This window comes from Erythrolamprus reginae, unplaced genomic scaffold (assembly GCF_031021105.1).
Source record: "Erythrolamprus reginae isolate rEryReg1 unplaced genomic scaffold, rEryReg1.hap1 H_1, whole genome shotgun sequence".
NCBI classification, from domain to species: Eukaryota; Metazoa; Chordata; class Lepidosauria; order Squamata; family Dipsadidae; genus Erythrolamprus; species Erythrolamprus reginae.
In genome coordinates this window covers 1,707,771-1,722,388 of record NW_027248462.1, presented here as the reverse complement: position 1 = coordinate 1,722,388, position 14,618 = coordinate 1,707,771, and the positions used below count along the sequence as shown (strand labels likewise).

Genomic DNA, 14,618 nt, shown 5'->3' with positions numbered 1-14,618 from the left:
AACCAAAACAAGTATTTATTAAGGCTGATGGGGAGGCAACAGCAATACAACCAAATAATAGCTTTTAAAATGCAGCCAAACCTCATCCACATCTGTCAGATGCAGTGACCAATAGGGAGCCTAGAATCTCCCACTCAGCATCAGCTCCCATCTTAGCCAATCGGGAGCTGTGGTGGAATTCTCCATCATCCTGAGAGGATATAGTACTGCACATAGGCTTTTAGCAATAAATCAATTTAATTGAACCTTTATATGTGGACTTGTCTTTCACACGTGATAGAGTCTACTCATTTTGGTTATATTATACATACCGCCACTATGCAGATATCATCAGATTGCCCCTTAGACTCCCTGCCTTGATCTTGAGCCTGTAAAAAATGGACATTTGTAGATGTTAATGCCTTTATTCTCTATGTTACAGCTAGTAAACCAATACCAAAAGATTGTCCCAAAGTGACTGGAACTGAACTACTTTGGAGACCTTTCAGATTACAGCAGAAGATCACTATGACTTTTTCCACTATTCTACTCATTGTCTGGTTTCTTCCTCTGACTACTTTGCAAGGTGAGGAAAGATATTGGGGAGGTATTTGGGGGAGATCATATTTAAAGATGCGTAAATCCCCCTCTTTTAATTCCTCCATGGCTTTCAAAGGAAATAAAAATGGGTGTGAGGTAAATAATAAATACATGATGTGGTAGAAATTCACAAAGGAAAATCATGTTGGTAAGTCAAGTTGGTAATACAACCATGTAATTGAAGCCACACCTTGATGTGTGTAAAAAGAAAAAAAGAATGGGTCTTTGATTATATTTCCATACCTGTAATCTTGACTATTTGATCCCCCAACCTCAGACACACCTGCTCTTTTAACATACTTTTAATTCTTAAATATTTTAATGGTCCTGATTTTAATTTATGGTCTTTGTTTTAACTATATAATTGTTATAATACTTTTATTTATGTTCTTTTATTGTTAAACATAAAAATATATCATGAGCACTTATACAAACAGAAGATCAGGATATGCATTTAATAATGCATAAAATGATAAGATTGCAATTTCATCACAGCATTTCTTCCTATAAATTTCTTTTTTTCACACTCATCAAACCTAGACCTAATTAGCTTCAACCAAAATGACATATGCTATTAAACCATGGTGTGTTGTGACAATATCTATTGTAAACAGAAATGAGCAAAAACAATTATCATTTCCCAGGCAAGGGGAACAGGAAGGAATGAGGATGGATGGTTTTAGATTCAATTGCACTGGGAATGAGAGAATGATAAATACTTGATCACTCACTCTATTAAGCTAACAAAGTTACATTAAAAATGCACCACTTATTTCCATTCTCAATAACATTTTATGAGACTAAAACTAAAGGTGTCCTCTATCCAGATGTGTCCAACTCTAGGGGGGATGCTCATCTCCATTTCTTAGCCAAGGGAGCCAGCAATATAAAAAAAATAATGCTGTGGTCATGTGGTTACAGAACACTGTTACCTTCCCACCTATTTATCTACTTGTATTTTTTGCTTTCAAACTTCTAGGTGGACAGGAGCTCATCCTGTTGCATGGTGTTTCAGTCTCAAACTTGGGCTGTCAGTTTTACAGCTGACAAGCTACGCATGTATGAGCCATTAGTTATGTGCTGTTAGATTTTTGATTGCTGTACATTATTCAGGTTTAAGTTCCCAATCATATATTTTCAGAATTAAGATCTTTCTTCCAACTTTTAACAATTAAATAATTAAAGATATATTTAATTTTATCTATTAATTATGTGTATGTATGTGTGCGTATTCTGTTTACCCAAAATAGAATGTGTATGTATGTGTGCTTATTCTGTTTACCCAAAAATAAAACCTATATTGAAAATAAAACCTAGTATAGGCCTTACTCCCCCCCTCCCCACAAAGTTAGCCCTACTTAAGAGCCTGCACAGCTAGCTGGCTGCCCATTCTGTCTGGGTGCTCACAGTGCCACCAATGTGAGATGAAGCAGGTGTCAGGATGTGGGTGGCATGGCTATGGGGATTATGATATAAGACAGGTGCATGAGGTAGGTCCACCTCCTACCTTGCAGTGGCAGCACTGGTGCAGTACGAAGTCCCTGCCCCACAGTCAGGGAGCAGAAGAGTCTCCCATACATGGAAAAAAAAACCCCAACCAACCCCCCTGTAAATAAGTTCTATATACATATATATGTGTGTGTGTGTAATACATACAGTGTGTGCGTGTGTGTGTGCGTGTGTGTAATTTTATTTATTAATTGGATTTGTATGCCGCCCCTCTCCGAGGATTCAGGGCGGCTCACAACATATCAGAACAACATAACAATAGATCTAAAAATCCTATTAATATAGCTAAAAAGACTTAAAGACTCTAATATAATTTTTTTTTTTAAAAAAAAAACATTCATTACCATTCATTCACTCAACCAAATATATATATATTTGTTTTCGTAGATTTTCACGGGTACAGGTATGAAGGTCTTGGTATATTCGGGTTTCTTTCCATGTAAGTTTCAGAGATTTCTGGCGACGTTTCGATGAGATCCCGCTCATCGTCTTCAGGCTGGTGCTTTTGTCCTTGCGCTAGGGCAAACACAGCCCTGCGTTCACCCAAAATGTGAAACACTATAAAGCCAAACAATCCAGACTCTCCCTTAATCCACAGAAGAAAGCATCAACAAACAGAAAACAATAACAGCTGTCTTCAAGTAAAATAACAAAATGAGAAAAAAATACAGGTTGTGTTTGACTTATAATTGTTTAGTGACCATTTAAAGTTACAACATCACTTTAAAAAGGGTCTAACAACCAGTGTCCAAATTGTTACAACATCCTAATGGTCAGATGATCAAAATTTAGCCACTTTGCAACTGGCATGTATTTATTGCAGTTGCTATATAAGGGATCATCTGATCACCATTTGTGATCTTCCCAGAGAGATTCTAACAACAAAAGTCAGTGGGTGAGTTAGATTCGCTTAATGACCATTTGATCAACTTAACAACTGCAGTGATTCACTTAATAATCATTGCAAGAAAGGTTGTAAAATCAGGTATGGCTCACTTAATAACCCACTTGTTTAGCCGCAGAAATTCTGGTCCCAATTGTAGTTATGACTTGAGGAGTTCATTGATAGCTTCAGGGTCAGCTCTTCCCTTGGTTTTGAAATGCTTCTTGAAGTTAAAAGAAAAGATACTGAAATGGGCAGCATAAACTAGGTAGGACTAACAATAGCAATAGCACTTATACAACATTGTAGTGTTTTTACCACCCTCTCTAAGTGACTTGAAGAGTCAGCATATTGCCCCCAACAATCTGGTCCACATTTTACCCACCCATTATGGAAGGCTGAGTCAACTTTAAGCTGATGATACTTGAACTGCTGAATTGCAGCTAGCACTCACCTGAAGTAGTCTGCAATAATGCACTTTAACCACTGTGCCATTTTAGCCCACTTGTCCTCATTAACCAGCCAACTTTCTTGAGGTGGTAAGGATCCTGGACTTCATCTACGAAGTGAATGACATGTTAGCAATCTGCATAAACTTGTAAGATATATCAGTTTTACAATACACTGATCCCTCGATCATCGCGAGGGTTCCGTTCCAGGACCCCTCGCGATGATCGATTTTTCGCGAAGTAGCGGTGCGGAAGTAAAAACACCATCTGCGCATGCGCAGATGGTGTTTTTACTTCCACCGCCGCCCGCCCTTCGCCCGCCATTGCCAGCTCCGCTTCCCAGCTGAGAAGCGGAGCCGGGGGTGTCCCGAAGCGCGCGCGCGCTTGGGGACACCCTAGCTCCGCTTCTCAGCTGGGAAGCAGAGCTGGGGTATCCCCGCGCTCGCGCGCGGCGTCCACCATTGCCAGCTCCGCTTCCCAGCTGAGAAGCGGAGCCGGGGGTGTCCCGAAGCGCGCGCGCGCGCTTGGGGACACCCTAGCTCCGCTTCTCAGCTGGGAAGCAGAGCTGGGGTATCCCCGCGCTCGCGCGCGGCGTCCACCATTGCCAGCTCCGCTTCCCAGCTGAGAAGCAGAGCCGGGGGTGTCCCGAAGCGCGCGCGCGCGCTTGGGGACACCCTAGCTCCGCTTCTCAGCTGGAAAGCGGAGCAGGGGTTTCCCCCGCGCGTGCCGCCCGCCCGCCCCGTTGCTCGCACCGCCGCTGTCTTACCGGGGCAAGTGGGGGAAGACCCAGGGAAGCCTCTGCCCGGCGGGGAAACTCCACCATCTACGCATGCGTGGAAGGGCACGCATGCGCAGATGGTGGAGTTTACTTCCGGGTTGAAAACTCGCGATATAGCGTTTAGCGAACATCGAGATCGCGAAACTCGAGGGATCACTGTACTCCATGACGGAATATACCAGAATCTCTTATTACATTTTACCCCCTTTTTAAAATCCCTTGAGGTTTTCTTTAATCTTATTTGGAAATTTAAACTTACCTGTCTTTTTTTTTTCCAACAGGTGCTGTTGAAGAAGAAATAGGTAGGAATTTCTATGTGCCCTTGAAATTGTCTGCACGAATTGGCATTGAATGGTGAAAAGGAAACCCATTTGCCTTTTACAAAATCTTAAATATGCTGTTTTGTTGCTTTAAGCACCATATAACCTTCAGAACCATTGCTGCAACTTAACAAATTGGACAAAGAAATGTTATAAATAAGATATAATATGAAATAACGAGTAGGCTGGCTTCGTGACTCAATAGCGGGCAGAGTACCAAATGAATTTTCTACATCATATGAGAAGACCACATCTTTCTTTCCCTGTCCTTGCCACTTTCTACAGAGGGACTACTGAAAGCATCTTCTCATATTATATTAGGGTTTGGTTTGGAAGTATTAGTGTTTTGGACAAGAAGTTGGTGCAGAGAGTGGTAAAGACAGCAGAAAAGTTATTATAAGTTCAGTACCTTCTATCCAGGATCTGGCATATAAATATCCAGGACATAGTGTGTGCAGGTGTGTATTCTTCTGAGAGCAGGCATCAGAATTTCATTTTGATATATATGTCAGGCCTGGAACCCATTTTGGGCATTGGATCTTCAGACCCGCCAAATTTACTGCTGTGGGAAACTGGGAGAGGAGAGTGTATGGAACTAGGAGATATATAGTCAAAATAACATTCCTTTCTCTGTGAATCAAGGCCACTCTGCTCTGTACCTGGATAAGCCAGTGCATTGATTGGACCATGTGATGGACTTGCGGGTGCTGGGGCAGGGAGTTGGACTTTCTTTTAGGTTGGGAAAACTGCAAGTCTTCAGATTAGAGTTTTCCCATGTGCCAATATGATATCTCTAATAAAATGGAACTTTGAGGAAATACAAGCCTCAGAGCCTCTTTTCTGGAGGTGTTACTTGGAACCCTAACAGTGTACATAGAAAAAAGATGACAACAAAAGTCATCTTATAATGCTTTGCTCCTTGAAAAACAATTCATTATTCAACCATGGTCCAATTAAGCTATTCTTGTTAAGAAAGAAACTAGGCTTTTCCTTGGGACTGGGTCAAAATCGACAGATGAATGAAGTCTATTGCTGACTTAAACACAGGAGTGGATCACATACTGAGTTGATAAGTTAAATAGATATGCATATTAAAAATGCAAAAATTCCTAGGAGACACAAAATCATTAGAAACTTTCTTCTGAAAGTTATATACAAATTCATTCAAAAAGAGAGAGTTTATTTATTTCAGAGTTTCAGTTGTTGAGCTTCAGAGGTATGGGGAAAAGTTCTCTTTTGTTCTTATCATAATCCAAAATCTACAACAATCTAACTTTTTTCTTTTTTCCTTTTCCAGTCAGGGTTGTAATGTTCAGGCAATATTTTGAAAGTGGTTGAAAGACAATGACTGGCCAAGCTGATCAGTAGCTTCATGTCTAAGATACAACTAGAACTCATAGTCTCCTAGTTTCTAGCCTGGTGCCTTTTCCCTCTCATTCTTTCTTTCCCCCATCTCTTCTATTCTGCTCTTTCTTGGCAGGTTGTATGAAGTCACTACCAAAACTCTCTACAAGAATTGTTGGAGGCCAACCAGCCTCTGAGGGGTCTTGGCCCTGGCAAGCAGGCCTTTCAGTATTCAACATAACCTTTTGTGGTGGCACTCTCATAGACGAGAAATGGGTCCTGACAGCAGCTCATTGCTTCAACTGGTAAGTTACTGGACTGTAAAATTAAGTAAGAAAAATAGCTGATTATTATTATAATGATGCTGTTCTTTTCAATAAACTAGTGTTTCCAGGAAACAGCATACTATGGCATAGACTGGGTTTGGCATTTTTTATCCACCTATCAAGTCTTTCCCAAGGACATGGAATAGGCAGGTGCTGTTCGATGGTGCTAAAGATATTGCTGCAAGATGTAGAAGTAAAGCTATCTTTTTGCAATTGACTAATGGTGATTTTGTCAATGCCAGTGGTATTCAAATAACCCTCCAGATACTTTGAGATTCCACACAAGGTGGCTGTTACTATAGGAATGCTGCAAACCTGATATAAGTGTGAAAAATGGTCCTAAATTACTTTTCTCCATACATTGTAACTTCGAATAGTCTCCAAACAAGCTATTTATATGTTGGGGACTGCCTGCCCCAAGGGACACACAATGCTTTTTCTTTTTGACCAAAACTTCAGACCCTGCTTCAGTTATATATTAATGAAAGATTGCATTACTCTGCAGAGTTTCAATAGAAAGTACTTTCTCATTTGCACATCACTTAATGTACATTGTGGATACTGTATGTGGAAATACAGCTGGATTTGGTTTAAAGCTAAATAGGCACTGGCTTTTGGGTGCCAATGCCAATAGCTCCGAATCATTCTAAAAATGCAAATTTCCACATTGGCAAGAAGTGAAGCCATTGGCCAATGTAGCCTAGGGATACCATGTATTCCTGAACCAGCACTGATAGAAATTAATAAATATTGTTCTTTCCTGCGAAACTACAACAAGGCTGTTGGTATTTTTAAATATGGCAGAGCTGGGTATGAAGAAAAATGCTGAAATTAAATGCAGACAAAATCCCATGCCTCTGGAAATAAACTTCAGGATTTTTTTTCAGCAGATGTTCAGCAAATGTTAAAATCCTGCAGTACTCTTAAGAGGTCCACATCATAAATTACTGTTGACATTTTTTTAATTGTACCTTACAGGATCCCTGAAGGCTTTAACGAAATCTTTGTGGGGTTAGGTGACCACGAACTCATGAACCCTTCAGATAACTCAGAGAAATTTGCCATCGAACAGATTATTGTTCATCCTAACTACACAGCTAATGACACTATGTATGACATTGCTTTGCTGGAGCTAAACACCACTGTGGAGTTCACCGAATACATCTGGCCCATGTGTCTCCCAGAATCTTCTGTGAAGTTCCCTGACAATACCAGCTGCTGGGTCACTGGATGGGGAAGAATAAAATCTAAGGGTGAGTGAGGAAAATGGGATGTATGTTTGATCTGACATTTTTTTATCCTTTGCATCTTAATTTATGCAATTTGATATGTTTAAAGATTCAGTTATTTGCTTATTATACCAAAGTAACTTGAAGTTATTTTAAGGACTAATGGGACATAGTTTAACCCACGAAGATGCTGGAGAATATTCCAGATACAAACCTGAGAGGACAAGACCATTATTCATTCATTCATTCATTCGTTTATTATTTATTTATATTTGTCAAGTACAGTGTTCCCTCGATTTTCGCGGGTTCGAACTTCACGGATAGCCTATACCACGGTTTTTCAAAAAATATTAATTAAAAAATACTTCGCGGGTTTTTTCCGATACCACGTTTTTTTTCATCCGATGACGTCATACGTCATCGCCAAACTAATAATTTTTGCAAATAGCAAAAAAAAATAATTATTGTTAATAAATAATTATGTTTATAAATATCAGGATCACTAAGTGTCTTATTCAATGGTGAGTACCAGTTATAATGGTGAGTAAATGGTTGTTAAGGGAATGGGAAATGGTAATTTAGGGATTTAATGTGTTAAGGGATTCGGTCCATAGCCAAAAATTGTGTATTTACTTCCACATCTCTACTTCGTGGAAATTCGACTTTCGCGGGTGGTCTCGGAACACCCCCCCCCCCCCGGAAATCGAGGGAACACTGTATACATAGATTCAACATAGTTTGTATACATAAGATGGATTCTGGTAAAATTGAATATTAGGACAGGGACAGTAGGCACATCAATGTGTTTTTGCATGCCCTTTACTGACCTCTTAGGAATTGGGTGAGGTCAACAGTAGACAGTTTAAAGCTTTGGAGGTTTGGTGACAAAACTACAGAGTCAGGTAGTGAATTCCAGGCATTAACCATTCAGTTGCTAAAGTAGTATTTTCTACAGGTTTGGAGCAGTTCAGTTTGAATTTGTATCTGTTGTCTGCTCATGTATTGTTGTTGTTGAAGCTGAAATAGTTGCTGGCAGAAAGGAAGCTGTAGCAGATGATTTTATGAGCTATGTTTAGGTTGTGCCTAAAGCAACATAATTCTAAGGTTTCTAAGCCCAGGATTTCAAATCTGTTGTGTAAATTGTGTTAAGGTATTCTCTTGCGAGTAGAGGAGTGGAGGGCTCTTCTGGCAAAGTATCTCAGGACACTTTCCAATGTATTTATGTCTGATATGAGGCATGGGTTCCAGACAGATGAGCTGTATTCAAAGATTGTTCTGGTGAAAGTTTTGTATATTCTAGTTATTAGTGCGATATCACCAGAGAAAAAGCTACATAAGATTAGGTTAACAACTCTTGAAGCCTTTTTGGCAATGTTATTGCAGTGGGCTTTGACAGAGCAGAGCATTGTGTGAGCTGAAAAATCATTTGGGTTTATTTAAATGTAGTAGCAGCATTCTTTTTCTTTTCTTTTTAAAGTTCAAGAATTAGTAGCAAGTTAGAATAGTGACAGTAGCTAAAATCCACAATAGCACCAGCAAAACTTAATCTGAGCCAGGACCAAGAAATCAAAGGGAACCCTTTTTTCCAATGGCAGAAAATGGCAAAATTACAAAATGGCAAAATTACAGAAGAAATCAGGAACTTGCTAGGAAGCAGCAACATAGATTTCCAAGTGTTTTTTAATCTTTCCAGAGGTCCAGACTGAATCAGTTTGCTTCCAAACTTTAATTTGTAAATTTGAATTGGGTCACATCAAATTTCAAATCTTCAATTTCAATTAATTCAGGATTCTTCACAGAGGCCAGATGATCTTAAAGAGGTTTCGATTACAAATCAAATCAGAATCAAAGCAAAATGCAAATCTTAATCAGGTCACAAACTAGAATTGAATCATTGACTTGAACTGAATTGTCTGTGATTTTATTCACACACCAGTAGTTGCAAAACAACAGGGAGCAAGTAAAGATGTAATGCCTTTGGGTTCTCAATTGTCATTCTTTTCATAGTAAAGATCTACACATAATATGAGGGACGGAGGGCAACAAAGCACGTTAAACCATACAGTCAGTGGTTAGGCTGGTTTGAAGGAGGAGTGTGAGAGATTTTGTCTTTTTTAAAAGTAACATTCCTATTTTAGGGACTGCCCTTTATATTTCATATGTTCTTCAGTTCAGAATAGTTTATTTTGGTTTCCATCAATTAGACAACTTGGAGAGCAGATATAAGCATTACTCATCCATTAGTCAAATTTCTAACACATCAGCTAAGAGCGGTGAACTCACATTGTTGTATGTGTAATTATATGTAGAACGTAATCGTTGGAAATTTTTAATCTTTTCTTTTATGTACACTGAGAGCATATGCACCAAAGAAAAATTCTTTGTGTGTCCAGTCACACTTGGCCAATAAAGAATTCTATTCTGTTCTGTTCTTTTCTGTTCTATTATCTCCACACAATATGAAGGATGGAGTGGGATAGAGGGCCACAAAGCAGGTTAAACAATACAGTTATTAGGCTAGTTTGAAGGAGGAGTGGCAGAGATTTTTTCTCTTTTTTTAAAGTAACATGCCTATTTTAGGGACTACTCTTTATATTTCATACGGTCTCCAGTTCAAAATAGTTTATTTTGGTTTCCATCTTCCAGACAGCTTGGAAAGCAGATATAATTAAAGACTGCATCTTACTCATCCATTAGTCAAAATTCTAGCATATCAGCTAAGAGCTGTGATCTCACATTGTTGTATGTGTAATTATATGCAGACCATAATAGTTGGAAAGTTTTAGTCTTCCATGTCATAATTTACTTTCGACAGACAACTAATGTGCCTATGTGACATAGGTATGTTTCTTTCCTGTCCTGTTCTATTATGTTTTGGGAGAGAAGATCAGTAAAAATTTATGGGAAACAACTCTGTTATATCTGCCATCTTCAGCTTGGCACCTTGCTGGCATCCTGCCATCAAAGGATAGTATGGAAGACCATGACCTGGGAGGAGAAACAAATGAGCAATCAACCTGCATGTATATGTAATAGGAAATTGAGAGGGGGAAATGACAGCTTATCAGAGAGCAGGAGAGTTTGGAACCAATTTTGGCCAGAATGTGAACCTATTACTTCAACCAATTGGAGTCAAGGATCTGTCTTTCCTAAGGAATCACAACACTAATATTTACTTCCCTAAAATCATGACTCTGGTTAGTGACTCTGTATTTTGGCAAATCGCAAAAAAAACCCCAACCAAATTTGTTCTTCAAAATGAAGTTGAAGTTGAGGAATGTTGAAGATTTGGCAAAAAAGTTACAGTGAACATTAATTCAGCTACTTGTTCTCTGCATTTTATAATGCAACCTTTTCCTTTCTCTGTAGTGAATCTGAAGCCTCCCAAAACTCTTCAAGAAGTGGAAGTGTCTATCATCAACACAGATATATGCAACTCTAATTACAACGAGCTCAATATTACAGTATTGCCCTATTCCCCTATCAGGGCCGGTATGATCTGCGCAGGTAGCTTAGAAGGGGGCAAAGATTCCTGTCAGGTATGGTCCTCAAAAACTTAAACCTAAGTTTCTATGACACAAGACAGTTAAAATTGTAGTGATTTAATTTGTGCAATGTATTAAACTGGATTACTTTTTAATCTTGATTGGATAGCGGGGTTGCTAAGGATCTGATGAGTTATATGACATTAACACTTAATGTCATAGTTCCCTCTAAGCTGAGCAGTGAGCAATCGCTCACTTAAAAATCATCATCAACTCAGAGTTTTCCAAACCTGCCCGAAGCCGAGAGGGAAAGAGTGAGAGGGAAGGAGAGAGAGAGGAAGAGAGGAAGAGAGGAAGAGAGAGAAACAGATAGAAAAAAGAGAGGAAAGAAAAGAGAAAGAAAAAGAATGGAAGTAAGGAAGAGAGAAAGAAAATCAAAATCTAGTTTGAAACTAGTTCAACTATTTAAGTGGCATTTTGATATTGATAGAGTTGCCCTATTATGAGCTCACTGTTATAGACACACAGTACAGTATTTTATTTTGAAATTCTCTGAGGCAAAACAGGGTGGGTTTTTTATTTGTTTATTTGTTTGTTTGTTTATTATTTTTGTGCCGCCCAGTCCCGAAGGGACTGCCGCTCAGACACTATAATTTTCCGCCCACCCCCATATGTTTCCATATGTTGAGCAATATTAATTAATTAATCAATTTGCGTTCATTGTTCCAACCCTGACAATGTTGACATGGGAAACTTATAAACTTGCTCATAAAAGATAGGGAGTTCTCCCAGAGCTTACTTTAATCAGGGAAGTATGTGTGCTGTTCAAACTCTAAAGATAAGTATGAGCAGTCATTAGCAAGAGGCTTTACATAGAGGCTTCTTGAAAAGCTCTTCAAGATTCAGCTAACCCTAACCCTGACCACTGTACCACCATGGTTTATTTCTCATTAAAATGAATTACTGGCTGAAGTCGTTGTTGGCCAAACATTTTGGACATGAATTCCTATGAACTGATATTCCTGTGAATATAAATCCTTAAACAGATCTTATGTCCATATCTGTTTCTTTTGACTAGTTCTGAAGAGGATTTAAGGAATAGTATTAAATTCATATGCCTTTCAAAACTGTGTAGCACTTTGGATTTCATTTTGGATATGAGTTTCAGAGAGCCTAGAATAGTCTGGGAAAAGGTGTGACTGTTTTAAGAAGTTATGAGTAGGGCTAATTTCATACTCCCGAATGCCCCAAAATTGGGAGAGTGAGTTCAAATTGCTGCACAACCCTAGCTGTCATCCAGCTAAGCAAAGAATAGTGCATGTATGTTTATTTGGAAGGCAAAAGTAAATATGGAATTTAGAGCACTTATATGTTTAAAATGATCAACATAGATGCAGGATTTACCATCTTAGAAGCAGTATTTTTTTTTTTTAGGCCATTGATTGGTCTCATGACATAGCAAAAGAAATATCATTATTTTGCATGGTTGTGCTTATGTTTTTCTGTTTGTTAACAATATTAAATAGGGTTAGCTTTTGAGGGGAAGAGGGTTGTAGGACTCATTTTACTAAATTATCAATTGATTTATTGCATTAACTCCAAAACAGTGATAATTAAGTTTGGTAAACTTACTGAAAATTTCCAGACCAAAGTTGAGGTGTTTAGTTAAAGAAACAAATAGTTTGATGCAAAGAAATTTACATTTCAATTTCTCAAAATCAGAATGAAGCAGCCTTCCTATAAACCTGTGATAACATACATCTTTCTCTCTCCAGGGCGATTCTGGAGGACCTATGGTTTGCAAATGTGATGGAAGTGAAAATTGGCTCTTGACTGGGATTGTGAGCTGGGGGTTAGGCTGTGGCCTAGAAGGTCTGCCTGGTGTCTACACTTCAGTAGCACACTATGCTGATTGGATCCAGCTGCAGTTACCCCACATAGAATTTTCAGAGTGCACACGTGAAAGTAATAGTGTAGATAACAATATCCCTGCTTTTACTGTAGGGCCCAATACCTCTGCTTTAAGCACAGGGCACAATACCACTGCTTTTAGCGTAGGACCCAATACCTCTGCTTTTAGTGCAGGGCACAATAACTCTGCTTTTAGCGCAGGGCACAATACCACTGCTTTTAGCGTAGGACCCAATACTACTGCATTTAATGTAGGACACAATACCTGTACTTTTAGTGTAGGGCACAAGACTGTGCTTTTTCTGATATCTGTCAAATTGATCTTCTTCTGAGATACTTAGATATTCCTCCTTCAGGTTACCTATGTCCCCAGGTGATTTTTTTTTTACACAAAATACTGCTAGTGCAGTTCTATATAGAAATCTATACATTCTTCAAACTGGAGGCAGATTAGCATTACAATTCTAATTAGTCTTCAATCAATGACAAAATAATTTAAGGCCTGTGACTTACCACAAGAATGAAGATAATACTAATCATTCTTCAGGCTTTGGCTGGGAATCATGATAACAACTGCATTCTACGCAACCAGGGGACACCTTGACAGGAGTTTTCCATAACCTTCAAAGGCCACCTGCCAGTGCTAAACTGTCTTTTCCTTTTCTGTTGTGATTTCTGACTATGGTACTAATATCATATAGCATGTTGTTGCTCTTCCTTGCCCACAAGAAAGTTTCCACTCTCCCCACCAAAATGTATTTCCAACATCACTTAACCTGCCAACAAATATTACAACAATATTGGGCTGGCAGAAAATCTTAATTCAAGGAACATAATCAGAGATTTTCAAATAATTTCTGAAATCACTATGAAAAGGCATGTATCTTTAAAACAGTGAAGAGGCTGCAATGTTCACCTGAAGGGTGGAGTGTTTTCTCCATGTTTTGTTTTCTTCAGTACTCAGCTGTGCACTGTTTCTGATCTGAACCTTCTTTGGTAACATTGACCTACAAGTAACACTCCTATCAATATAAATTCATAAAAGAAGAGGATGTTGCTAGTTGGTGTCCTGATTTTAGACATAATTTCAATGTCCGAATGGCTGCAAAGATGAGAACTTTTGACCAACTGCATCAAACAACCTGACACTCATTGGAATAAGATTTTTGAATTTTCCAGAAGGGAGCTTCCTGGCCCTGTTTGAAGAGACCAAAGTGCAGAAATGTTCTACAACTCAACTAAAATGAAAATCTCCAAATCTTCTTTTACTGAGTTTTTTAGAAAAGGAATGACTTTGCTGTAGCTACTGCTGACAGAAACCAATGGATTTAACTGGAATCCTGTTTATTGTAAATTTTGTAATTTATATTTTTCTTTAATTGTTGTACTTAATTCCCATCCCTTTCTTTCTCCCTTCTAACATATTTTAGTAAGTAATTTTGTTTGTTATTGTATTACTCCTGGATATTATTTAATGCTGCTCCTGGAGCAAAGTATATCTATCATTGTAAAATTTCATTCTGATATATCATAACAATAAAAGCATTGTTTACCATTTGCAAACACCTTCAGAGATTTAATTCTTACAATTAAAAGATGTGTAACCTTGATATTTAGAAGCAGGATGTAAATTCTTGCTTTTTTATTTTCTTAAGGATGATGAGACTCTAGAAAGAGTGCAGAGAAGAGCTACAAAGATTATTAGGAGACTGGAGGCTAAAACATATGAAGAACAGTTGCAGGAATTGGGTGTGTCTAGTTTAATGAAAAGAAGTACTAGAGGAGACAGGAGAGCAATGTTCCAA

General features: G+C 38.5%; 1 protein-coding gene across 1 annotated transcript; it reads left to right on the top strand.

Moving 5' to 3' along the window:
* The first annotated feature begins 507 nt into the window (after window positions 1-507).
* LOC139155243 (mast cell tryptase-like) lies at window positions 508-13,145 on the top strand. Its single transcript, XM_070730355.1, has 7 exons — window positions 508-565; window positions 4,480-4,500; window positions 5,999-6,167; window positions 7,167-7,441; window positions 10,787-10,956; window positions 12,678-12,902; window positions 13,104-13,145. Exons 1-7 carry the CDS (start codon window positions 508-510, stop codon window positions 13,143-13,145), a joined length of 960 nt encoding a protein of 319 aa, XP_070586456.1.
* Window positions 13,146-14,618: the final 1,473 nt, after the last annotated feature.